At 41.5% G+C, this 26,190-nt stretch overlaps 2 protein-coding genes across 4 annotated transcripts in view; one reads left to right on the forward strand and one right to left on the reverse strand.

Annotated features, from left to right (window-relative positions):
- Positions 1-26,190, reverse strand: part of LOC110962477 (KATNB1-like protein 1) — a 42,202-nt gene that overhangs the window by 2,359 nt on the left and 13,653 nt on the right. Inside the window, exons 1-2 of one of the 3 annotated variants that reach the window (XM_022210429.2) lie at positions 3,501-3,644; positions 3,361-3,419 (exon numbers count right to left, since the gene is read on the reverse strand). The exons of 1 other annotated variant lie outside the window; for it this stretch is intronic. In XM_022210429.2, coding sequence (XP_022066121.1) covers positions 3,361-3,419; positions 3,501-3,514 — 73 coding nt within the window. In that variant the 5' untranslated portion in view covers positions 3,515-3,644. Of the gene's footprint in view, positions 1-3,360; positions 3,645-26,190 lie in introns of those variants that run through there. One more of the 3 variants, XM_022210428.2, reaches the window with a different exon arrangement.
- acp7 (acid phosphatase 7, tartrate resistant (putative)) lies at positions 1,174-15,244 on the forward strand. Its single transcript, XM_022210427.2, has 15 exons — positions 1,174-1,332; positions 2,123-2,220; positions 2,449-2,564; positions 3,666-3,866; positions 3,961-4,143; positions 5,936-5,961; positions 6,855-6,952; positions 10,924-10,986; positions 12,417-12,531; positions 12,749-12,862; positions 13,567-13,633; positions 14,058-14,125; positions 14,223-14,294; positions 14,654-14,791; positions 14,896-15,244. Exons 3-15 carry the CDS (start codon positions 2,456-2,458, stop codon positions 14,959-14,961), a joined length of 1,320 nt encoding a protein of 439 aa, XP_022066119.2. The 5' UTR covers positions 1,174-1,332; positions 2,123-2,220; positions 2,449-2,455; the 3' UTR covers positions 14,962-15,244.

Raw genomic sequence — 26,190 nt, forward strand, 5'->3', positions numbered from 1 at the left:
CTACGGCATTAGTACTTTTATTTATGTTAGATAAGATAGGATAAGATAAGCCTTTTTAATCCCACAGCATGGAAATTTGGAGTGTTGTAGCAAGAAGGATGCTCCCTTGTTGCAGCAAGGGGACATTGCAAAAATGTAGGGACACTAATAAAAAAACATTAACAAGAAATGTACATAAGTATTGATGATTTTGTGCATATTCTTTCATATGCAGAAATTCAGATATTACAAATCTGAATGTAAAAAAAATAACGACATTGCACAGATGAGTAGAAAATACACTGTTTAAAATAAAGGCTCTAAATACCATCATTGTCTCGTCACTTTAAGAGCTTCTTCCCACAAGCTGTGATCACTTTAAATAATGTATCTTGTTTTTAATTTTTATTTCTGTTACGAACTATTTATTGGTTTTTATCATTTTATTTTTAGGTATTTTATGTGGCATTGTTTGTTATGTTCTCTGTTTTGTTATTGTTTTACTTTCTTCTTTACTGCTGTTGTTTTCTAGATGTTGACAGTGCACTTTGAGCTCTTGCACCTTTTTTTCCAATGTGGTTTTATACTGCAAATGGCAAATAAACTTGAACTTGAACTAAAGCTAAGTGAGAGGGGAACCGAATGAGGAAGTGATATTCTACATGAAGTCCAGCCTTGATAAAGAGGAGTGCAGTGACATGGACATGTAAATCCAGTATACTGGGGGTACAGTTTTGCTTATTGCATTTGAATATTGAACACTGTATAGTAGGTTGTTTTTATTCTGATTTTCCAATTGTTAGCAAACTGGATTTTCATTTAAATCAAAAGAGCAAGGTAACATGCAAATGTGAATGCAAATGACTAGGGGCTTAATGCATTTGAATATTGTCAGCTGTAGACTAGGTTAAGTCTTTGAAAATTAAATGTCAAATGCTCTTTTAATTCTCATTTTGGGATGTCAGCATCACCCATACTGGTGTGTGAAAATGAAAATACAAATTGCATTATTGCATTTTCAATTAATTTATACTCAGATACACACATCTGCAGAAAATAATGCTGCTATTATGGAATTACATTTTCAAGCTTAAATTAACATTTAGATAGAGTCTGCTATGGACTTCCATAAATTTAAATTCATAAGGCATTCACACATATGAAAACACAATTTCCCACAATCCTCGTGGGCATTGTTATACAATGACGTAACCAGGAACTAGTCTCCGATCAAAGAGCTTAGTTTTGTTTGCTCTGAGTGTTTAAGTTATTAATTTCATAGTTGGCTGACTAACTGAGGACAGAAGACCTCTCTGCATGTGGACACTGACATTCTTTACCTCTAGTTAAACTGTAAGTGTTGTCCGGAGATTGACTGTTTTCTGTTGTACGTAACGATATTAAATATTAGCTGGTAATTATCGTCAACACGTTCTTAATGAAGCTAACAGCTAGTAAGGCAAAAACCGAGTTGATTAGGGCTGTTTAACGTTACATACAGCGGTCCAGGAAACTGTCTCTGTCACTGAAAATGATTGTATTACTACGCTTGAATTAAAAAGAAACCAAAACTATTTAAAATGGCAAACCTGTCGTACTCACCTTTTTTTTCTTCCCTAAACAGAGATAATTGAGTTAAGCATCCTTTTGATTCTTGTAGCAGACTGACCACTATCTAACGTTAGATGACGTCCAGTATGAGAGCATAAAGCAGCCTATTCATACAGCAGTGCTGCCCTGTGCTCCCTCTAGCGACTATTAGCATGCATTTCAAAAATAAACACTGTTTAATCAGTGGTCCAGATTGTTATCCTCCCAACCAGTCAGCTGTTCTCACCGAGAGACGCCACTTAATCAGCTGAAAAAGCACGGATGAATGTGATCAGCTGGTGGAGAGTTATGGCTCAAATTAAAACCTGCATGTTTTTGCCTTCATCACCTTGATAACCTTTACCCCAATCAGCTGTTTGCCTTTTATTCATGTGAGGCAAGCCACAACCTGCGGGTTAATCTCTTCTGTACTTGAGCTCACTTTGACGGCAGCACTTCCCTGAATGCACAATGAAAAACAACATCAGCTGCTTGTATTGACACATCATCTGTTTCCACACTTCTCGCTGACTCTGCTGTTTTGGTTTTGCAGTTTCATTATTCGGGTTGACTGCAGGTCAACTGATGTGGACTTCAACACAGACTGAAACGCATGCCACTCAGCACTGTGTGAACCGGCACTGAGTTCAGGTCAGTTATCTGAAGGGTAGTGTCTACAGATACGGACCCGTACCCGTCTGTACCTCTAGCAACAACCTATCTGAAGAGATATATTCATCCACCTCTTCTGTTTTTTTATGCCAATGCCTTTAGGGTCATGTGATTTGGGTGTGAGCGGTTTAAAGATCATGAGATAGATTTAAGTGTCAGAACCGGTTTACATTCTGAGTGTATGTGCCTTTTCTTCCCATTGTCTAGTGTTAAAATGCTGCCTCTTTATGCTGCCTGTATCTTGTTAAACCTCGCACCACTGTTGGTGCTTGGTGTTCCTCCTATCTGGACCCAGCCGGAGCAGGTGCACCTCTCCTACGCAGGTAAGCATTTGAACTGTCTCCATTAACCTCATGTGTTTTCATTTGAGGATACTATTTTTCCCTTAGTAATACACATAAGCATCCAGCTCATGTGGCTTGCAGATTTACAGACCATTTGAACAAATCACTCGATAATACAATGACTGAAAGCACTGATATAGCAAAAAAAAAAAAATGTGGGCAGTCAGCACACACCCTGGCCAGCAGCTATCCAGCCTGCTGCCAAACAGGCTGAGAAACAGTTTCTACACATGGTCCATCAGTCTCCTGAACTAAAACACCTGTCTACCTGAACGCACAGTCACATTTAATGGTTCAAATGCTGCTTACGTGCAATTTCCTGACAATATTTATTCTATTTTATTGGTTTTTATTTCATTTCATTTACCTCCCATATTGTATATGGCTTGCCTCCTTTGCACATGTGGTCATTTTTAATATTGTCTTGCTTTGTATGTACATTTGATTGATATTTTATTTCTTAATACTTGTTATCAATGCACCATCCAGCGGAACGTATATCGATTTTTATCATGCCCCCATGTATGATGACAATAAAGCTATTCTATTCTAATCGATATGCTTCCAGTGCACTCATTGGTGTGTAGCTTTGCAACAAAGTGACTGAAGTTCAAATTTACTTTTAGTTCTTTGTCTGTGTGTTTGATTTATTGTCGCTATTTTAAGGCCTTGATAAAACTGTTGGCAGCAAAAACAACGACGTGTCCTGCTTAAACACTTTGGTTCACTGAAACTGCACCTGTGCACATGTAGGTCAAAGGAACCAGATAATTACCCAAGCTGCCACACATATGTGTGATGTTCGGTGCCGCATGAATCCTCTTTTGTTCGTTCCTGATGAAGGTGAAACATGTGGTAGTCATTTAATGAGTTGATGTCTTGATGAAATAAGTACCTGGCCGGTTGTCAGCTTACCTCAACGTTCTCATGGTTGTATCTTGCCAGCAGCAAGATCAAAAGCACCACTCTTGTAAAGTCAGCTTTTCTTCTGGGCTTTTATCAATGCATCAGTAAGTGAATCCAGTAGTTCTGTCAGAACAATCTACATCACATTTTCAGTAACGGGGCTTTTCTTCCCAGGAGTGCCAGGCTCCATGGTTGTGACCTGGACCACCTTCAATAAGACGGAGAGCAAGGTGGAGTATGGCCTTCTGGGGGGTCGACTGTTTGAGATGAGCGCCAAAGGTAACGCTACTCTGTTTGTGGACTCTGGAGAGGAGAAGAGGAAGATGTTCATCCACAGAGTCACACTCACAGGTCTCAAACCTGCTGCTAATTATGGTGAGTGGAGCTTTGAGATTTCTAAAATTCAACTTGTCAGACCGTCTCATCACATTAATGCAGAAAGATTGATCTCTTCTTTATGTGTTTTCAGTCTACCACTGTGGCAGTGATGAAGGCTGGAGCGACGTGTTCCTCTTTACTGCTCTGAACGACAGCTCTAGTTTCAGTCCCCGGTTTGCTCTGTATGGAGACCTGGGCAACGAGAATCCTCAGTCTCTGGCTCGGCTGCAAAAGGAGACACAGCTTGGCATGTATGATGTCATCCTGCATATAGGTAACCTCTACACTGATAGAAATAGTATTATTCTGCACTGTTATAACAATTAAAGGAGCATTTAGTTTTATCGACAGAATCCAAAGGGATTAGTCATCCACAAATACCTGGCACTGTGTACGCAGATTGTGTTAGCTAGCTGAGGTCCAACAGAAATGCATAATGGAGAGGTAATATATCATTTTGGTAATTACTATAATCAGCGTAATAATACATATTGAGCATTTGCAGTAGTTATTTTGGAATAAAAGGGGTTAGATTCCAGTCACGTGTTCAAAATGTGAGTAGATTGTAGAGTCTAAACAGATCTGTGTGTGTTGTGCCAGAACGTGTTTGCCCAGAAAGTTTGATTCACTGGCTCGTCTTCTTTCTGTTGGCTTTTTAAATGAAACACTGAGTTAAACACAATTTATCCTGCTAAAACGTGCAAGCACAACAACAGCAGGCGCCTGGACTGTGTGAGTGTCAGCTGCTGTAGTGGTTTATGACGGTGCAGCAGCCCAAAGTGCAAAAGGTCTGGCAGAGGTGCAGTATAAATCCAATCTTAGCCACTCACAGGACAGGAGCAGTCACAGCGGTGCATATGGACAAAAGCTAAACCAGCTGAAAGAGTGTTCTCCAGAAAATGGTGTTACTGACTGAATGGTGCAGAGTAAACCCACGTCAACTTAAATCTGCAGACAGAATCCAGTGATGTACATTAGTATTTAACTTACGCAGATAAAATAGAAATAACAAATTGTACTGTATCAGAATCACTTACGCTGATCTACAGATTAGTGAAAATTTACACATGTTCCTGCTTTAAACGCAATTAATGTTCATTTTTTTTGTCTAGTGACTGATTACTCAGAATGGTTTATTTATACTTTAAGGATTATTCCATAATTGCTGCTGGAAGAATGCTTGTGCTGATTGTTGTTTTGGCATGAAAACAGGGCCTGAGGATGACTGTAGCTAACAAGCCGTTTAAATAGTCTGATATTTTGGGAAATACAATTAAAGGACCCGTGTGGAGGTTTTATGGGAATTTATTAGCTGCCATGGAGTATATTATTCATTATTTTGTCATCCTTACCGTGTAATCACCTGAAAATGAGAGCCATTGTCTTTTTGAGTTACTGTAGAAGCTTTAACCCCTCATACCTACAGAGGGGGTAGATTGTCTCCTGCCATGTTTTCTACAGTAGCCCAGAATGGACAAGCCAAACACTGGATATAAACAGGGCCTTTCTGTTTTTATGCTGCAGTGCCAACTGCTGTACGTGCATGGTTGCTAAGAGAAGGATATTCAGCAGATTGCAGTCTGTAGCCTCACTGCTAGATGCAACTACTGTAAATCCTACATACTGCTCCTTTAATTGCTTTGTGGCTGAGTTCTAAGTTAGAAGATTGCCTAAATGTGGGGGCTAAACACTTAATAAAACCTACCTACTACCTCTGAAGCTCACTAAGGGATTAGTTCCAGGCTTTAATGCCTTGGGAAACCACAAGATGTTTTTCAGTTTAGTTAAGATGCATTTATTTCTTTTTCTACCTACTGAGTCTCAGAGGTGCTGGTGGGTAAAGCCGGATTAGCTGTCTCCCCCATTTCCAACCACCTTGTGGTTCCAGCAGTCTCTCTTTCAAACAGTCTTCTTTTCATTCAACTCTTTGGAGGAAAACGACTGCAAAAGCTAAAACGACAACTGAGGGTTTAAATCAAGTTAAATGGATGGAATTTTTTTGAGGAACTGAATAGGCACACTTCACCAAAGGCACTAATCGAAAAATGTATTTTTTTGTCTTACAGGTGACTTCGCCTATGATATGCATGAGGTATTTAACTCTTCTACCTTTCTGTAACTTTGAAATGCGATCAAACCCGTGCCCAGCCCCAGTTAAGATCACTGACAGCAAATTTCTTTCATCAATACCTTATGCTCTTAAAACTGCTCTGATAGTTCATTCATTCCAGAGTGACAGATGAGATAAGCCACTTTACCTTTCTCTACTGCCCCCTTCCCAAAGCACACCACTGTTTATTATCAGGACATATAAAAGCTCTTAGCTGTGGTTGAGACATTCAGCTCATGATTAGCATTACTGTGAAATGCCTTAAGCCTGCGGTGAAAGATGAGAGTGAGGGTCATGTCGCCCAAGTATTTCATGAATAAAAGTGGAGCTGTTCAAAACCACAAGTCTTAAGTCCCAATAACATATTTGCTCATATGAAATTCCCCTTGCTGTCATCTTTGATATTTAGCGGACATAACCTTGTCTTGGATGCTAATACCATTTTCCCTTAAATGAGTTCTTGCTTTATTAATGCCTTTTTTTAATATGTAGAGAGTGATGAATGCAATCAGCAGACTTCTGCTAAAATTAATAACCATAACTCACCCGAGCTGTGTTTTCAGCTGGAATGTGCAAGCACATCCAGCGGCTTCAGGAAGAGAATTTTGTGTGAAAGGTCATTAATGGCTGTGGCAGGTAAAAGCCATCAGAGCAGCAATAAACTGCAGCGTGCTCTTAAAGCTCTGCTCCTCTGGTTTCAGGGAGGCTTGTTTGCTTGCCTGATGATACATTCCTGAAGCTGTCTGGAAAACGGACTCGCTCGGTTCTTAAACTAATTTGGCTGAATAGCAGTTAATGGAGAAAAGAATGAAACATCGATGTCTGACAGGAAAATCTTTGGCGTCATGTTTAATGGATGAATGACACTGTTCCAGGACAATGCCAGGATTGGAGATGAGTTCATGAGGCAGATTCAGTCCATAGCAGCCTACGTTCCCTACATGGCCTGTCCAGGCAACCACGAATCTGCATAGTAGGTGGAATTTCAGTAAATGTCTCTCCTGTCACTCTGTTTGGCACAAACACTAGAGAAGTGTGTCCATAAACGAACCCAGACACACTCTGTGAAGAAATCTTTAAAGTGTCACATTCACAGTCAGTGAGTCAACACAGAAGCTTTCTGACTGTCTTCTGTCTGTTTTCTGCTTTCAATTCTGTTTTCTTGTTTCTTTACGTTTGCGCCGCATTCCAAGGCAGAAGTGTAATTGATGGGGTTTGGACAAAAACAGCGGTGCATGTGTTTCGCTCTGCATTGGAGCCCGTCGCACGTTGGTGAGACAGACTTGCCTTGTCAGCCGCAGGTTTTCTGCTGCAGCAAAGACGCTTTGTTCGGGCGCAAACTTTTCACTGTGCCGTTTGAACAGATGGGAGCTATTTTGGTCTCTGAAGGCTGGAACAGTATCAGGAACCAAAAACATCTAAACAAGGCAATGCTCTCCAAAACAAACATTTGTCTGACTGGGAATCATCAGCTCAATATCTGTTTTTCGGTTCTCAGAGATGGCCCGCGGTGGTGGGAACTCTGTCTGCGTTTCGACTCATCACCACTGAATGTGTCATTCCCATATAAACCCCGGGACTTTTCCAGATCAAGAGACAAGGCAGCGAAGACACAATAACACAAATCCTAATTCGGTCTTAAATTGCTAATTTCGTTGTTCAGCCATTGTTTTTAAGTCAAATCCTGAACCTTTCCTTGTTGTCTGATGAATGATAATTTGTGTAATAGAAAATTACATATATTTGGGAAGACATCAGCTTTGGATTCATGAAATTACGTTGGGCTTGTCTTTATTTCATGACATTTTTAAAGGAAAAAGATCAGTCAGTTAATCATGAAAATAGCTGGTGATGAAGCTTTCTTGCTGAAGCAGAAACAAAACATAGCATCCAGTAGTGCACATGTACATGCAGTGATTTGTACATAGATATTATGGCATACTCATAATCTGTCCCTGTCCCCATTGACTTTATAATTAAGACCTTACAGTGCCACTATTATAGGTTTTAACAAACTGTAGCTGATAAAAATATGCCAATGTCTGGAAGTTGCATCCTATAATTTTGCTTTCAGGTAAATGCACAGTATAATAGTATGATGTCAGTCTAATGTTTTCAGCACATTTCGAATTAAGTTACAAATTCGGTTCAGTGTTAAAGATAATGTGAGACTTCAGGGTTATAATATGATCTTTAATCTTGAGGATCAGCAATGAATGTGTCCCTGATTTCCAAGCACATCTGCTGAAGTCAGTTGTGCGTTTTGCATTTTGAAACATTCAGAGGTGCCCGAGCCTCAACGATAATATTTACTTGCCGCCGCTATACTGGGACAGTTCTCACTCAGTCTTGCCATGTGTAATATAACTACTGCCTGGTGTTTATTAAGGAGCTGCTAACAGTAGTCTCTTTTTCTTGGCGCTGCATCCTGACATAAGAACCTGATATCAAGGAGCAGCTAGCTGCATTACATAACCAGAAATCCAGCTCCTCTCACCGTCTTCTATACCTAAATGTGTGTTTTGTTCTGCGGTGTTGTTCAGAATCCAAATATTCCCAGCAGCTGGCCCCTGCTTTTCTTCCTTGCTTTCTGTTGCACTTTCTCTCACTGTACTTCTCTGTCCCGCTCTCTTTCCAACCTCAAAACCTAATGGGTAAAAGGCAGTTGAAACAGTGCTGACCACAAACGTTTTCAGTCAGCATTCCAGCAGGATGAGAACAGTGGGTCCACAGAAGATGCTAAAGCCCCAATCAAGACCGGCTTTGTTCACCGAGCACAGCGTATGGTTCATCAGGCCTTTGCAGGGAACAAACTTCAACGGTCGCCCATTTGAAACAATGTCCAGTGATGGGAGTTTTTTGATATGCTTCCTGAAGACTACGACTGGCTGCTTTAATTTGTCCTACTGCCTGGATTGAGCTCATCACATGATGAAAGGGAAGATTTGATGCAGAGGGAAAAATCTTGCTGGGCCAGTTGAGTCTCATTGTTCACATTGAGTTTGACATCTACCAGATCTCTATCTCGACCTTATGTTAAGAGCAAAGCAAACACACATGGAGACAAGCGTGTTTCGGGTTAGAAAGAATGACTCACATGTTACGCTGGACTCGCATAGCCGAGATTAATCAAACGACTATAAGCTTATCATATTTGTGCTCGATCAGATTTTCCACCACTGAACCAGAGACTTTAAAGCTTGCGGTTGATTGTGTTTCTCCAGGCTAATACTTTTCCTGTTAACATACACAGTTACATCACTGTTTGGATTTCTAAAGAGTACTACGTTGATTAAAAATTAATTGTTTATTCCGCTTAACCAGACAGTGCATACACAGATCCCTCTAAATATTTGCTGGTACCCCTTGTAGCCACAAGATGGGAGTATGAACACATGTTGTGACAGTTACTGGTTCAGGGCCATGATTCAGAACTTGGCTGTGGAATTCTGAGAACTAATTTGCTCAGGAAGAACTCTTGTTCTTTTGCTTTGTTAGCTTGGATGACTTGAGTGGTTGGTTTAGGATAAATATATTCTAAAACATCAGATACTTCCCCTATTGTGATGTCTGTAAATTGAAAATTTGTGCCTGTAGCTATTTTTTGTTGGTGATTCGAATCGTTTGAAGTATCACAAGTAAGATCATCTCCTTTCTTTGCGCTCAATGATCACTGGTCACTAGAACTGCATGCGTCAGTAGATTAAGACTTGTTCAGTTAGTGAAGCCTTCTTTGATCCTTCTTTTCTGTTGCTGCGTCTGGCCTTTGACCTCTGACCCTGCTGTTCTCTAGTTACCTCTAACCCTACATTAACTGCCCGTCCGACCCCGGCTGCTGTCGAGGATATTGCCTTTTCCCCCTCTGCTTACGTAAGATAAGAAAACAAATCATTCCCGTCACCTTGCTTAGTTAATGGAGCGTAGAGAAGACTGGCTGCTGCCTGCTTGTTGAAATTATAAACCGTGAAAAGAAAGTGACCGTTTGACGTCAGGGGGAGCTTTCCATGAAAAAGTTTTTCCCTTTTGCGTGATGTATTATAGTATTTGGATTACAGGTTTACTGTGGATGTTGGTGTTCTTGAGTTTTCAGTTATAGTTGTTTTACAATGTGTCTGTTTTCCTTGTAGTCTGCAGTGGTGGACCGATCATTACAAACATCCTGCTATATCCGGAACAATAAGAGCCACCATGACTCAGTGCTAAAACCACTGTGGAAGTGCCTTAAAATGTGATTCCTTTAATGACTCCTGGATCTATAATTACAGTCCTCTTTTAACAAGATGTTATGGTTTTAGGAGGGGTGTAGTTGGAGGCATGCTTTCTTGATTGACAAGTGTAGCAGACTCAGTCATGGTGGCTTCTGCTTGCTCCACCCAGGCTTCCCTGTGTTGCCCAAATTCTGATTATCTGGCTCCAGTAACTGACCATGATTCTAAGCCTCAGAATATCCCATCACAGTCCTATAGGGTGATGTCACAGGGGTTACATCCATGAATTTGCACAGCCTTTAATTTAGAGGCAGCCACTGATAGCCTGCATATAGCACCATGTATGGTTTCTCTAAATATCTAAGACCGACTACAGTTTTTGTTTGAAGCTGAAAACAGATGCCACCACCACAAGTTGATGGTCACTTTTGTCCAAAGATCTACCGCCCCATGTTTTCTGTCAAGTTGAAATGACAACTGCAAATGGACACAAAACAAAAGAATTGCACCAAATTTATTTCGGGAACTGCTGGTTCATTCTATTATACAGAAAGCTGGGAATTATCTGAAATGTATTCTGAAAGGATTGCAGCTTTTTGAGCTCTGGTATAGGTACCACAAACGAAGAGAAAGCAGCAGTTTGTGGTGCTAATTGCTGTTTGTTAGATATTCAAGGAATGCAAATTGTATGATCAGTTCATCTAATTGCATTTCTCACAATCTTGTTTGTTCACAGCAACTTCTCCAACTACAGGAATCGCTTCAGCATGCCAGGCCAGACTGAGAGCCTATGGTACAGGTAAGGAAGCTGCTACGGGAGTTTTAGGCCGATTTAGACCAGTTTCATCCCTCCTGACAATCCGAGCAGAAATCTGGCCTGCGACTTTGGCCGGAGCAGTGGCCACTGTTACCAAGCAATGCTAAACACTCCAACCCCTGAGACTAACATTAGCAACAGATAATAAAACTCACAGTTTTCAAGTCAAATTCTCTCTGTAGACTAAACAATCTGTGGAGAGCACATCTTCCCAAATGTTTTCTCATCCACATTTGTGAAGCCTTCTGCTTTTTTGGCCTTACATAGTATTATTAGCACCACAGGGATTGTTGCGCCCCGGTCTCCATTTCGTTTACATCTGCTTCCCCCTGAGATCGCACGCGGTGCCACACTGCTCCTTGAATACTCCCTCTGGGACAATAATATTTAACAACGTCCTGTATTAAGCAGTTTCCCCTCAGGGATCTATGAAGTATTTCTGATTCCTATCTATTTCTGATAGTATGCGATAAGCCATTATTTTCCAATCTTTTAATGTGTCCATGCTTGAGACTAGAGAGAAGAATATCCTTCCTATGTAAGTTCCTACTTACATATATGGATTTGATGCAACCCAATTTCCACATTTGTTAGAATTTTAAGTCTCCTATAGTGTGACCTTGGCTTTAGTCAAGATACTCTTGGATATGCTTAGGCAGGTGAAAGAACAGAACAGTAACACTGAAAAGGGATGTCGTTGGCTGTGCACACAGCACTAGCAAAGAGAAATTATTACTTTTCCAGCAGGGACCCCATGTGAAGTATCATGTGAAAGTGTTCCAAACCTCCTGCTGTATTTCAGTATGCATTATAGAGCTGCAAGAGTCAGCAGAGGAGTGCAGAGCTCCTGTCTCTTAGTTTTGCTTGCCTCTCCTATCTCAGGGACACTGAGTCTACACAAAGGAGCTATACATTTGAGTGGGTGACTCATTGCCCAGTGCAGGCCTCCTTCTCTCAGACTGTAAGATAATACATTGCTAGACCACAGGCCAGCTGCCCACTCTCCGTGGGCCTGCATGCAGACAGGCCTGCTGGCTGGGAGCCTTTTGCTCATGTGCACAGTCAGGAACAAGGGGAGGCAGAGAGGGAACACCACAGAGGCAACTGACTGCTACTGGAAACTGTTTAGTTCACAACATACAGCAGCCGTGTACAGTACACAGATTTTTCCATTAACTGTACAGAGTGAGCATGTAAGCACTCACTGTACAGTACAGCGCTTTGGGTAAAAGGCAGAGTTTATTGCATTTAACAGCAACATGCCAGCGACAAAACGTTGACTGGATTCTGGAGTATTTTTTCACACTATGTGGAGTTTAAAGTGAGGTCTGTTCTTGCTTATCGGATGACTTTTAGCATGCTTCCTCTACTGGGTCAGCGCTGTGCATCATTTTGACAATGTGTGTCTGCAGCTGGAACCTGGGGTCAGCACACATCATCTCCCTCTCCACTGAGGTTTATTTCTATCTCGAATTTGGCCAAGAGCTCCTCTTCAAGCAGTATGAGTGGCTGAGGAACGACCTGGAGGTTAATGACTGCAACATTTACATCTGTACATGATGACTAAGTGCTCTCTTTTGTTCCCACACTCGCTCTCAACCTGTCTTTCTCTTTTCATTTCAGCACAATACTATCTTTTACATTAATTTCTCCATTATACATCTCCCGATTTCTCATTTTGTTGTAACCTTTGTGTCATTATTTTAATCTGGCACGTGGATGGGTCCATTTACTCCTGACCTAGGAGGCCAACAGGCCTGAGAACAGAGCAGTGCACCCGTGGATCATAACTATGGGACACAGACCCATGTACTGCTCTGATGACGACCAGGATGACTGCACCAAGTTTGACTCCTATGTATGTAATCAATACTACTGATTTATTCCCACTGCTGTAGAAATGATTGGTTTAAAATATCTATCAGTAGTTTTATAGATTCTGTAGGAGTTAAATCAAGATAACATTACTGTAAAGGTTTAGTAAAGAAGGATAGAGCCATTCATATCCCTACTTGGTGTAGAGGTTCCTGTTATAATATTTTAGCTGTATTCCCAGCATTTCATCAGCAAGGCTTCATTGTACACATCATGGTAATACGGTTACATATGTGTGACGTTTAATTTAAAAAATTATCTCAATCTTTAAACAGTGTGAGAATTTCCTTCAAAGCAGCCATTGTTAGTTTTGAGGTGTGTTTCTGGTTATTTTAAGAACAACACCTCTGTATTGTTAAAGGTTTCCTTTCCTTACATAAAGTTGTTTACAGGATTTACTTTTGCTGTGTAGCTTGACGCTTAAATTGCCCCTGGTAGCAGACGTGTCACGCATGTTGCAGACTGGCCATTTCACATCGCAACCCATAAGCACGTTGAGTCATAATCACTGTAATTTGGACCAAATAGTTTCCATTTGGGCTTGCTTCTCTCAGCACTTGGCACTGTTTGGAGTGAGGCTGGCATGGGCACGATGGAGCTCTACCAGGTAGTGTTTCACGTAACAGGTAGGGTTTCTCACATTATTGCCAGTTCATGCTGTCATTATTCCTCTCTGTTAAATCTCAGGTCCGACTGGGACGGAATGACACCAAACCGCCAGCTCCCGGTCTAGAGGATCTATTTTACCGCTATGGTATGCTCCCTATTCGACAACCAGCTGTGTGCTACTAATGGGTGTTTAAGATCACACATTTGCACACTCAGACAGACTAATGTCCTCACAGTTGCAGCGGACGGAGCGATCCAAACATCCTTTATTAAAAAAGCAGGCCTCCGGTTTGGCTGACATTCCTACAGCCCGTTTTCAAATGTTTTTTCCTGTATTATATTTCTAAGACATTTGTTTGTTGCATTTAATTACTGAGCTTGTGGGGGAACTTTGGAAGTTTTGGTTGCTCTGATGTTAAGCTTCTGTTGATTGTTGAGATATTTCAAAATTAAATAGGCATGAGATCTGAGAAATGTTAGCTCACACTGCAGAGTGTTTGTAATTGAGCTGTTTGTGTAGTTATTTTTTTTATGAAAGGCTGCATACTATCATCAAATGTCTTTCACAGGAGTGGATGTGGAGCTGTGGGCACATGAGCACACATATGAGAGACTTTGGCCTGTCTATGGGGACAAGGTCAGCTCGTGCATTTATAATTTACAACATTCTTCTATTTTTCCAGTTCCCTGTTGTGCATTAGTGAACGATACTCCCTATACTCTTCTCCTCATAGGTGTACAATGGGAGCAGAGAGCGGCCTTATGTGAACCCTAAGGCTCCAGTACACATCATCACAGGCTCTGCTGTAAGCACTTTCACATCTCCGTCTGTGACTGTTAACGTTTTTCCCACATAGATCGATGCATGAATTGACAGTAACATACACAAAAACACTGTTAAATATTGTGCACAGTTCTGTCTGTGCAGCAGCTGGTTTGCCACATAAGTTTAGTACCAGCTGTTCCTCTGGTTAAGTGATTTCTGATGTGGTGGCGAGCAGTGCAGGGCACGCTTTGTCATCCCGCCACAGAGAGGTTAGTCATCAGCATATCAAAATGCAGCCAGACTCGCACCGAGGCACCGGCACAGTTGTAAATGTCAAACAGGGCTTTGAGGACAGAGTTTAAGAAAGGCGTGTGACTCACTCTGTTGACTCTTCTGCAGGGCTGCAGAGAGAGGACTGACAGATTCAATCCAAACCCCAAAGAGTGGAGCGCGTTTCGAAGTACAGACTACGGCTACAGCCGCATGCAAGTGGTCAACGGCACACACCTTTACTTGGAGCAGGTCTCTGACGACCAGGTGAGCAACATGGAGGAACACAAGCACAGCAAAAGAGAATGAATGCGTTCTAAAGACAAAGAGTGTTGCTCAAATACTGAACAAGACTTTTCTATGTCTTCCAGTCCGGCAAGGTGATTGACAGCATATGGGTGGTAAAAGAAAAGCACGGCTTCTCTGCCTGGTTATGAAGACTGTCTGCTCATAAAATGCACTTTGAGCTTCAAACAATCACATTTTGTGCTGCATCACACTAATTAATCTGTGACAATGAAAACTATTCGTAGTCTTTCACATTGTCAAATAAAGTAGAGCTGAATGTTTTGATTTTTAAAAAATTCCACATGATTATCATCATCTTTAAATGTATATAATGTATTTGTAATTTACTGAAAGCTGCTCTTCATAATGTTGTGTAAACGGTACATTAAAAATTGTTCTACATTTGATTAAATTAGTTTTTGGATCTACTCACTGTAAGTCATCAGTGCAGTTGAACTTGTGTTTGTTTAATTTAGTGTTCATCAACAGGCAGGTCCCTTTTTGGCAGATAATCAGTTAACACCAGATTTAGACGTCATGAATCTGGAAGAAACTCAGCTTCATCCCTTCAGAGCATATTTTTCATTTATAAAACCTGCAAATGCACTTAGACAGATCAGGTCTGTCCTCTATCACTCCATCAGGATGACAGAATCTGCCTTGGCTAATCCTATCAGGATATTGGACGCTCATTTCATTGTCCATATGTGTGGCCTTTGGGATCTGAGACAAAAAGACACATGGAAGTCTGTGCCTGCACAAAAGCACTGTTATGTAACTCAGGGATGCTTGTGGCTTGGGCTCATGCTGAGTGAGACAAGGCGCTTTCTCCAGAGTCTTGCTCATGCCATGACTCTTCCCACTCTGGTGGTATTAATGCCTAATAGCGGCATGCCTCCGATGAGTATTGGCAGACAACCAGTTTGGATATGTGTGCATCTGTGTTTTGAGCCGTCTGTCATCGCCAGAGCGCAATCATCTCTCTGCATAATTCTGTTGACACAACATAGCTGACATGAACAAAATCAACGATCCGTTAAGAATATACACTCGAGTTAACATACAGCATGCTATTTGGCAGACATTTTTATCCAAAGCACATGCAATACCATAGGGTGATGCACTGTATGTTAAACCACTGATGGAAACACTGCAAAAAGTGCCATTTTTCACCTATATGAAGGACTGAAAACATGAAAACAAAACCTTATAGCAGCCAACACATGGTTGAGATGTGTCAAAACAAGTTAGCCATGAGAAGCTGAGAGTTCTTTTAGAAAATACAGAAGTAGTCAGGCGTCAGTAGCATGTCTGTGACTCTAACCACAGAACTGTTGAACCTCTCGCCGAAGTTGACACCCCACAGCGCAGTGGTGTCTGGTAGAAGAGCGAACAGTGATCACGCCTCACACTCACATGTTTCTGGTGTGCCTACCCATGGCTAACTGTCGCTCACACCCACCCTCACGATTGTAAAAGTATCTTTGTAGAGAACGCCCTGCACGACTGAGTTCTGACCTTTTGACATGCTCATGCCATACTTGGTACATTGCTGTACCCCACAAAGCAAAGGACACGGGGAAGAAGAGGCACCGAGTGCATTCTGCACGGGCCAGCTGTGACCAGGAGAGGTGATTATGTGCTGTCAGATTGTAGTATTTGTTTACACTTGTTAGCAACCACATTTTTGGTCCAGTAAGTCTTGGTTGTTTTCTAGTCAGTCATCCATGTACAGTGTTTGATGCAAAAAATGTTTGGATGGAAAATTTCTTGCCTTAAATAATGAGCATGTCCCGTGGCGTACGAGTTCGTGTGATTTCCTTAAATAAGGAAAAAAACATTGATCGCAATCCAGGAAAAAAAGAGCGAGGAGAAAATAACATGCCACTTCAGATCACATGCCTGTTGCAGAAATATGATGTGCTTATTACCGCCTGCGATGGAGGCACAGCAGGTTTGTGGTTTTGCGGCGAAGGGCCTTTGTTGACAGAAATTGATTCTTGCCTTAAAGAGTGCAGGGTCCTCTTCAACCCAGAGTTTTGGCTTGTCAGAAATCAGATTTTAGATTTTGTTTCAAGAAAACTCACTTTGAGAAATTGTGTATTTACACTTTTGAACTACAAGAAGCCCCATAACAACTATTACAAATACACTGCTTGTCACTGGTGGAGGTGTGTGGTAAACAGTGCTGTTAGGGGTCCAGGAGCTAGGTGCTACATTTGACTAGAATCTGCCCAGTAACTTAGTTGGAGTTCATTGCAAGTTGATGACCTTTGCCTGGAAAATCCAGACTGACTTTATTTATGTATTAATATAAATACAAATAAAGGCAGTCTAGCATTGTGATGATAGGAGACGATTTCAAAAAGGAGGGGCTAACAAATGCAGCTTGAACGAGAAAGAACCAATCAGCGTAACACGGATGTGACGCACAAACAAATCGACCTTGAAGTCCATGTAGTCCAAACAACAATGGCATGCAGCCGAGAAAGCGTCGCGGTGAATGATTACTGCCGTTTTTGTCACAAAAATCTGCGAATACACGGGGTACTCTCAAGTACAACACTTATTTTTGAAAAGGCTATGCAACAAAAGACTTCTTCCAAACGATTAGCGGTGTTAGGAATAACTTTAAATCGGAGCCAAACCAAGTCGGTGCGTATGTGTAAAAGTTGCTTAAATTTACTCACACATTTGGAACAGGATTTTCCTCTGTACAAACAATGGCAAGAAGCCGAAAGTAACGAGCCATCCACTGCCTCCTCATTGTCGGAAGATGACGCAGCATTAACTCCCGCCTCCTGTGCTATGATTGGTCGTACCAAACTTTCCCGGGAGGGAAACGCGATTCAATTCGCCCAATGCCAAACTGATTCTCCTGTATCTCCTAACATGGAGATAGGAGATTACATGGAGATTCAGTTTGGATTTTCCAAGCTATGATGACCTGGTACAACAGGTCCTGCTGTCTGATTAGACTACTAAACTTTCTGAGACCATGACATGACCGCACAGCCTTCCCACTTAGCTTAAGCTCATCACAGCAAGCTAATTTCAGATGATACATCAACAGCAATTTATCCTTTCCCAAGCTAATGGCCGAGTAAACCGTAAAAGTAATGAACTCTTTTTAGACCACATGCAAGATGGAGAAGCAGATGTCTCTTTCTTTAAACCAAACAGCCATAAAGCCTCTCTGGAAGACCCCTCTAAATTTTCTTTAGTTAAACTCTGTGGCTTACCAACATCATTTATCTATTTTCAAGAGTTTCTGGTAGCGCCCAACAGCAAACTCCATCAGGAGACAGGAATGGGCTTCTGTGTGGCATTTCTCTCCACGGTTGATCAACAGATGGTATTTGATCACAGGGTTAACCCAAGGAGACTTGGGACATGTGTAATGAATTGAAGGCCTTCAGATGCAGGATCTTGGGGATAATTCATCAATCCAGAAAGCTTTCCCGCTATAAAGCAGCCTCAGACCACCACCAAGACAAACAGCCAAGTATGGTCTGCCCTGACGCATCACTGCACATTCTTACCATAATTTTACTCTCAACATCAACACTACACAGGGTTTTACAACAGAACATCAACACAAACCCAGGATGCAAACACAGGATCTTACCACAGTAAATCTGAAGTAAGCATGATAGCCCCCACGCTTGAACAGTTTTGTTTTAATACTTGCACAAAGTATGTGAAGAGAAATTTAAAACCAAAATAGAGCAGACTGGGGGCTTGATGAAAGCAGTGTTTTTGGAGACATGGGAGGATGCCTGCCTGGGTTGAAATGACATTCAAAGTGAAGTCTAAGGATCATAACTGATAAACCAGCTTTGGGAGCCATGCAGCACAGGTCCTGCTACACAGGCCTGAAAATTACAGTACATCAGTATACCAAGGAAACACATTTACTTTCCGCAGTGCTACCTGTTGCCATTTATGGTGTGTCAAAAGCTATTTAGCAAGAAGTTAGAAAACATTTGCAATAACTTGGTAAATGTAATGGGTAAATGGTTAAAATAATTTGTGAAAACCAGTGTTTGTAAAGTTAAAATAGTTAGCAAAAGAAATGTTTAAACACCCAGTTAAAAGTAATAAATAAATGGTGATAAATATTGTATATTAGCCAAAAGCAATAATTAAGAAGTTGATACACACTACCGTTTAAAAGTTTGGGGCCACTTAGCAATGTCCTTATTTTTGAAAGGAAAGCATTTTTTCAATGAAGATGACATTAAATTAATCAGAAATACAGTCTAGACATTGTTAATGTGGTAAATGACCATTGTAGCTGGAAATGGCTCATTTTTAATGTAATATCTACATACAGTAGGGGTACAGCGGAACATTTCCAGCAACCATCACTCCTGTGTTCTAATGCTACATTGTGTTAGCTAATGTTGTTGAAAGGCTAATTGATGATTAGAAAACCCTTGTTCAATTATGCTAGCACATGAATAAAATATGAGTTTCCATGGAAACCATGAAATTGTCTGAGTGACCCCAAACTTTTGAACAGTAGTATATTTAGCTTCAAGTCATGGATAAATGGTCGAAACAGTGAAAGTAGTAAATAAAAGTTAACATAGTGAACAGTAATACAGATTCATGATTGAAATAGCTGTAATTGTTGGGATAGTCAGAAGTAATGAATATATGCATTAAACAATAAAAGTAGCAATTACAGTGTTAATTTAGTTAGCCAAAAAGTAATGAATAGTTTAAATAGTAAAAGTAATAACTTTAGTAGCTAGCTTACAATAATGGACAAATGATTGAAAATAATAAAAGTAGTAATTCAAGTTTAATATAGTTACACAAAAGTATTAGACAAATGGCTAAAAATAGTAAAAGTGGTAATTAAAAAGTTACTAGTTAGCTAAAAGTAATGGCCAAATGGTTAACATTGTAAAAGCAGTCATTAAAAAATGAATATAGTTAGCCAACAGTAATGCAAACATTATTACAGCAGTGAACAAACCAATTAAAAAGTTAATCAAGTTAGTTAAAAAAAATAGATAACTATTTGAAATATTAAAATTTGTCTTTGAAACACTGGCATATTTTGTTAAAAAAATTACAAAGAAATGGTTCAGATACACTCAACAAAAATACACTTTTGTTTTTGCTCCATTTTTTATGAGATGAACTTAAAGATCTAAAACTTTTTCCACATACACAATATCACAATTTCTCACAAATATTGTTGACAAATCTGTCTAAATCTGTGATAGTGAGCACTTCTCCTTTGCTGAGATAATCCATCCCACCTCACAGGTGTGCCATATCAAGATGCTGATTAGACACCATGATTAGTGCACAGGTGTGCCTTAGACTGCCCACAATAAAAGGCCACTCTGAAAGGTGCAGTTTTGTTTTATTGGGGGGTCCACTCCTCTTCAATGACTGTGTGAAGTTGCTGAATATTGGCAAGAACTGGTACATGCTGTCATATACGCCGATCCAGAGCATCCCAAACATGCTCAATGGGTGACATGTCCAGTGAGTATGCTGGCCATGCAAGAACTGGGACGTTTTCAGCTTCCAAGAATTGTGTACAGATCCTTGCAACATGGGGCCGTGCATTATCCTGCTGCAACATGAGGTGATGTTCTTGGATGTACGGGACAACAATGGGCCTCAGGATCTCATCACGGTATCTCTGTGCATTCAAAATGCCATCAATAAAATGCACCTGTGTTCTTCGTCCATAACATACGCCTGCCCATACCATAACCCCACCGCCACCATGGGCCACTCCATCCACAACATTGACATCAGAAAACCACTCACCCACACGACGCCACACACGCTGTCTGCCATCTGCTCTGAACAGTGTAAACCGGGATTCATCTGTGAAGAGAACACCTCTCCAATGCGCAGGACACCATCGAATGTGAGCATTTGCTCACTCAAGTCGGTTACGACCACGAACTGGAGTCAGGTGGAGACCCCGATGAGGACGACGAGCATGCAGATGAGGTTCTCTGAGATGGTTTCTGACAGTTTGTGCAGAAATTCTTTGGTTATGCAAACCGATTGTTTCAGCAGCTGTCCGAATGGCTGGTCTCAGACGATCTTGGAGGTTAACGTGCTGGATGTGGAGGTCCTGGGCTGGTGTGGTTACACATGGTGTAACCGCTGGTTGGATGTACTGCCAAATTCTGTGAAACGCCTTTGGAGACGGCTTATGGTAGAGAAATGAACAGTCAATACACGAGCAACAGCTCTGGTTGACATTCCTGCTGTCAGCATGCCAATTGCACACTCTCTCAAATCTTGCCATATCTGTGGCATTGTGCTGTGTGATAAAACTGCACCTTTCAGAGTGGCCTTTTATTGTGGGCAGTCTAAGGCACACCTGTGCACTAATCATGGTGTCTAATCAGCATCTTGATATGGCACACCTGTGAGGTGGGATGGATTATCTCAGCAAGGGAGAAGTGCTCACTATCACAGATTTAGACAGATTTGTCAACAATATTTGAGAGAAATGGTGATATTGCGTATGTGGAAAAAGTTTTAGATCTTTGAGTTCATCTCATAAAAAATGGGAGCAAAAACAAAAGTGTTGCGCTTATATTTCTGTTGAGTGAAGTAAAGGTAATCATTAACAAGTTGGTGTATTTTGTTAAAAGTGATGAATTCAGCTTCTTTAGTAATTTTGCAAACATGGCCTCATTAGACTGCCAGTATTATAATGAAAGTGAAATCATTAACAGTATCCATTTTAATAAGCTATAATGACCGTTAATGTTAAGTATCAATGAATGCTTTTGGAATATAATGGGAGGTGTTTTGTAAGTGGCTAATTTGTCAGAGCTGTGGAGGTCATGACAAGCAGAACAGGTTGGGAACCACTCAGGATCAGTCTTCATAGCAGAATAACTCCACCTCACCTCCTAAACCTAGTTTACTCATTCTAATTATTAACAGATGGAGATGTTTCCATGCAGTTCTGACCGCAAGCACATAAACGGGCAGCTCAGAACCGGAGCTTGCAATCATCAGTGGCACTGCTTCTGCAGCCATCCGTCCGGATTAGTAATGCAGTAATTTATAAGGAAGCCATTAGGCTAACTGCATGGGTTTAGTCAAGCAAGAGCTCTAGTTAGTATAAAGCCCATCTTCAACATCCTCCAATTTACCAGTGAAAGGGTTTGGACCCTTGTTTTTTTTGTCTCCTCCTATCTTCTCATTTTAAAGTCATCAGTCTTTCTCACTGAGAAGAAAAATTGTGTAACAACTAGGGCTGGGTGATATGACCAAAATTTTATATCCCGATACGATATACATAACAATATAGCATATTTTTGGTAAATTCAATGAATGAATGGGACCGGGCAGCGGCATACCTTACAAAGCATGGTAGTCTGATCCTTGTCGGTCTTTTTAAATCCAAACCACCGCCATATGACAGAAGTTCCCCCTCTTTTAGGTACAAGCTCGTCGGTTTGAGCTGGTTGTTCGTGTGCATATTTCCCAGTTTGCATGTAATTATAATCAACGTTGTAGGAGAGAGGAATAACGTTGTGGAAGAGACCAAAAAGTGAGTATAAAACACCCAAAATATGTTTTTGAACTAGAGGCTAAATGCTGTGGTTTATTTTAGTATGACAGTGAAGAAAACATTTTCATTTATATTCCGCTCCGTAAGTCTGGATGGGATCTGTAGTGACTTTGTGCATGCGCGATTCATCTGCCGTTTGGCCGGCGGAGTGATCAGACACTGGGACTGCTGCGGGGTTACTGGACTGACGGCCTGTACTTTGGCACGGGGAGGGAGAAGCTCACAGCAGCACCTGCTGCTTGTTGAGGACAGTAACTGGAGAATGATCTGAGTTTTCCTGTCAGAGTCTCCAAAACGGTACAAAAAGTCGCTAGATTTGTCGAATGGAGCGCGGAACACCGACGGACGTCGGTGCATATATTATGTATGCACAATGCAGCGCGGATGTCAGCATTTAGATACAGCTGTATAGTAAACGCTGACATCCGTGTTTACGATAGATCTCGGATGTCCACGCTGCATCATGCATACATAATACATGCACAATGCAGCGCCGATGTCCATCCGTGTTCCGCGCTCCGGTCGGATGGTGATTTCTGTTGCATTGCGCGCTCACTTCCGCTTTTGATGCCGTTTCATGTTCAGACGATTACTCGAGGCTTCGTTAGCTGCAGCCCTACTAGTTGCTTTTGACAAAAAAAGTCGCTAGATTTAGCGAGAAAGTTGCTAAGTTGGCAACACTGCCGCATGCCTGGGCTTGCCGTAAGGTACGTCGGTGACGTAAAATACTGCCGTAAAGCGTGTTTAGCGACACTGCGATATAAACGATAGGATCTTCACATAAAATGATAGACATTTTGTATCGTCCAGACGATATCTATTGTCATATCGCCCAGCCCTAGTAACAACAGGTCATGTTGTTCGCCATACAGACCAGGTTGATCTTGAGAGCATTGACAGGCCAACCTGAGACTCCTCTCAGTCTGCAGAAAGTGCTAGCTTTGTGCCAAGGGGGCAGAAATTCAACTCATTAACTTTGAGCCTCAACACTTGAGGGGCCTGGAGAGCTGAGCGGCAACAGGGGTATGCTACCAAATTGGCTGCTGTTGGCATGCAGCACTGGGGCATGTCATCCGGTTCAAGAAGTCTATGTTAGGGTCTGTTGAGTCCCAAAAAAATCTCATTCAGCAGCCTGGATAGTTTGGGGTAGTTAAATTCCCAAAGCCTGATCTGTCGGCATTATGACGTGGGACTTGTTGCCAGTGACTGATTGCGAAGAAAGAATTGCTGTGCTGAAATGAGCAAGATTATGCACTCTGGCAGGCAGTCATATAGTCTTCCCTAAAGGGACCTGTTTTATCAAAGTAACTCCATCTTGTCTTATCAACCTGTTCTGTAATCACACCCTACCTTTGTTGCATTTCTTGTGAGTATAGCACCTACAGCTAAAGGCATTACCCTTATCCTCTAAGTGAAGAGACAAGGACTCTTGCACATAGTCTCAAGGTCCTGTCATGCCTGTCTGGTTAAGACAATTTGCAACTCTTTTCCCGGCTTCCCTGCCTGGCACTGCTGACTAAATGCCCTGACAGAATGCAGCATGGTGTTGAAAACAATGCCAGGCTCATTACGCCTGTCCTGTGTCCTAAATATTATGCATGCCAGGCAGTCTGTCTGCCCGCCTTAACTTTGGTTACTTCAAGTTCTCACACTTGGCTCCAAATATCAGTGAGACCCTTCATTGTTAAGAGTTTCTGTAGCAATGTTATGCACTTGTTGATCCCTGTTCACTGTCAGATCTGCACTTACTGCAGAGCACAGCCTGTGTCGAGGTGAATAGCTCACCTTTGTCTTCTCGGGTACAAAGCCATCACTTTGTGAGCATTGGAGATCTGAGCTCAAGCAAAGGAAAGGTCAGTGGGTGGTTTACATGTCCAGTGTTTTACAGGAATGGTAACTCAAGAACTCCTTCAGAGCTCTGGTTTTAAAACCATTTAGATAGGAATGAGGTGATTAATGGCCGTAATGGATTTTGCACTCAAAACTTTAAATTCTTACCCCTTTAAAAATGTCGCAAACAGAGCCTGAGGTCTCTTTGAGTGTTCTCAACCCTGCAGGCACGTGTAGAGGCTGTACTTCGCACTCCTCACATTGGGAAACAAATAGAGGGGTGGAAACCACAAGCCCTTTTGGGGCATTTTAAACACATGCCTGCTGCTAAAAGTTGACTTGACAATCACCCAGTAGTAAGCAATCCCTGCAGTACCCAAAGGAAATCATTTAGCTCTGTAAGAGTGTTATGACAAGGGCATAATCCGACTCTAGACTTAAGACGATATTTCGACACCTTATTTCCCACAGGGAGTTCATGCAGGTTATTTCTTCAAGAACTCCAGTGTTATCCACAGTGCGAGTTTCGAGGGCGGTGAGTACTGATGGCTCTTTCAGCACTCAGCAAAGAGACAGCATGTCTCAAAAACCAGTCAAAGCGGCTATTTTTGTTATCCATGTCTGGTGAGCATGGTGTCATATAAGATTATTTTCTCACTCCAAGTTCATGTGGCAAGAGGGCCGATCTTCCCTGGTTATAGGGCAGCATGTGGACACTAATAAGGCCTCAAACCTGGAAGAACTTTAGCCTCAGAGCCTCAGGTTTTTGGCTGGCATATTGGCCAAAAATGGGTCAGCGATACATGTAGGTGTGTGTGTGTTTTGGGGAGGAGAGGTGAGTGTAACCGAGCAAAGGATAAAATAAAAAAACAAGTGGGGCAGCTGTCTCTGTCCTCAAACCCACATTTCGGGCTGTGAAGGTAATCATCTCGGGGAGACGGTATCCAGTGTTGTTTTTGAAGGAGTGTGATCATACTCCACTGTCCAACTGATGGTAAGGTGGTTTTCAATGTTTATGGAGAGCTCAGAGATCCAAATGAGTGGGCAATGTACCAGTGTATCCTGAAAGAACTCCTCACCAGCCTGTTGGATATAAAGTGAGTGACTGGTTTGCTACTGAAACACAGATGTTTTAAATCACCGAGCACAAAGTATTCAGACAATCTGTATGGGTAGTAGCAGGTGGTTTTGCAATGAAGGGCAAAGATGTCCTCAGTTGGACGACATGTCACAGTTGGACTCAGACAGAGAAGTATGTTCACCGTCTAGACCTGTGAGGATAACTTGCGTCTCTATATGAGGACGGAATCAATCTTGTATGGCGATTAAACTTACCAACAATTGGCATGGATGAATGGTAATGCATAAAAGATATTGCATTGTTTGGAAAAATAGTCTCCTCTCAGTGTTCAAGTGCAAGTTGCAGTAAGCAACGTGAAATATGCAACATTTTGTTGATGGAAAGGTTTGATTTTACATGTTGGTTGATCGTTCAGTTGCTTTATTCCAGCTCTGGATTGAATACAATGATATTCTGCAGACATTCATGGTCCCAGATGTTGATATTGACTTAGGTGATTCCATGAATTTTTGTGTGGCACTAGCAGATGGTCAAAAGTTTGACATATTATTTGAAATATCTCTGTAACTAGTGGATTGTCTGACACAGTTCCATTCATTGTTCCCAGAGGATGAAGCCAAGTAGTGACCTGACTCTTCATCCTGTGCCAGCATGGATTTGGGGTTTTTAGTGAAATGTAATGACAACTGTTTGATGGACTGCTATAAAGTTTACTACAGAAATTTATGCCGTATTTAGGATGAATTGTTACAGGTTTGCCTTCACTTTCTAAATTTCCCCAGTATTTTGGTTTTCGACCAAACTTAAGTGGGCGGTCTGGATACCTTTCTTAGTTGATTACCTTAGCTTGGCATACTTTTCAGAGGAGTCGTACAGACTGCGTCACAGCAA

The sequence above is a fragment of the Acanthochromis polyacanthus genome, chromosome 1, assembly GCF_021347895.1.
Source record: "Acanthochromis polyacanthus isolate Apoly-LR-REF ecotype Palm Island chromosome 1, KAUST_Apoly_ChrSc, whole genome shotgun sequence".
NCBI lineage: Eukaryota > Metazoa > Chordata > Actinopteri > Pomacentridae > Acanthochromis > Acanthochromis polyacanthus.

Coding starts and splice junctions, on each gene's coding strand:
- acp7 (XM_022210427.2), top strand. CDS start 2,456: ATGCTGCCTCTTTATGCTGCCTGTATCTTGTTAAACCTCGCACCACTG. Junction 4,144..5,935: donor TGATGTCATCCTGCATATAG/GTAACCTCTACA, acceptor TTTGTCTTACAG/GTGACTTCGCCTATGATATG. Junction 6,953..10,923: donor GGCAACCACGAATCTGCATA/GTAGGTGGAATT, acceptor GTTTGTTCACAG/CAACTTCTCCAACTACAGGA.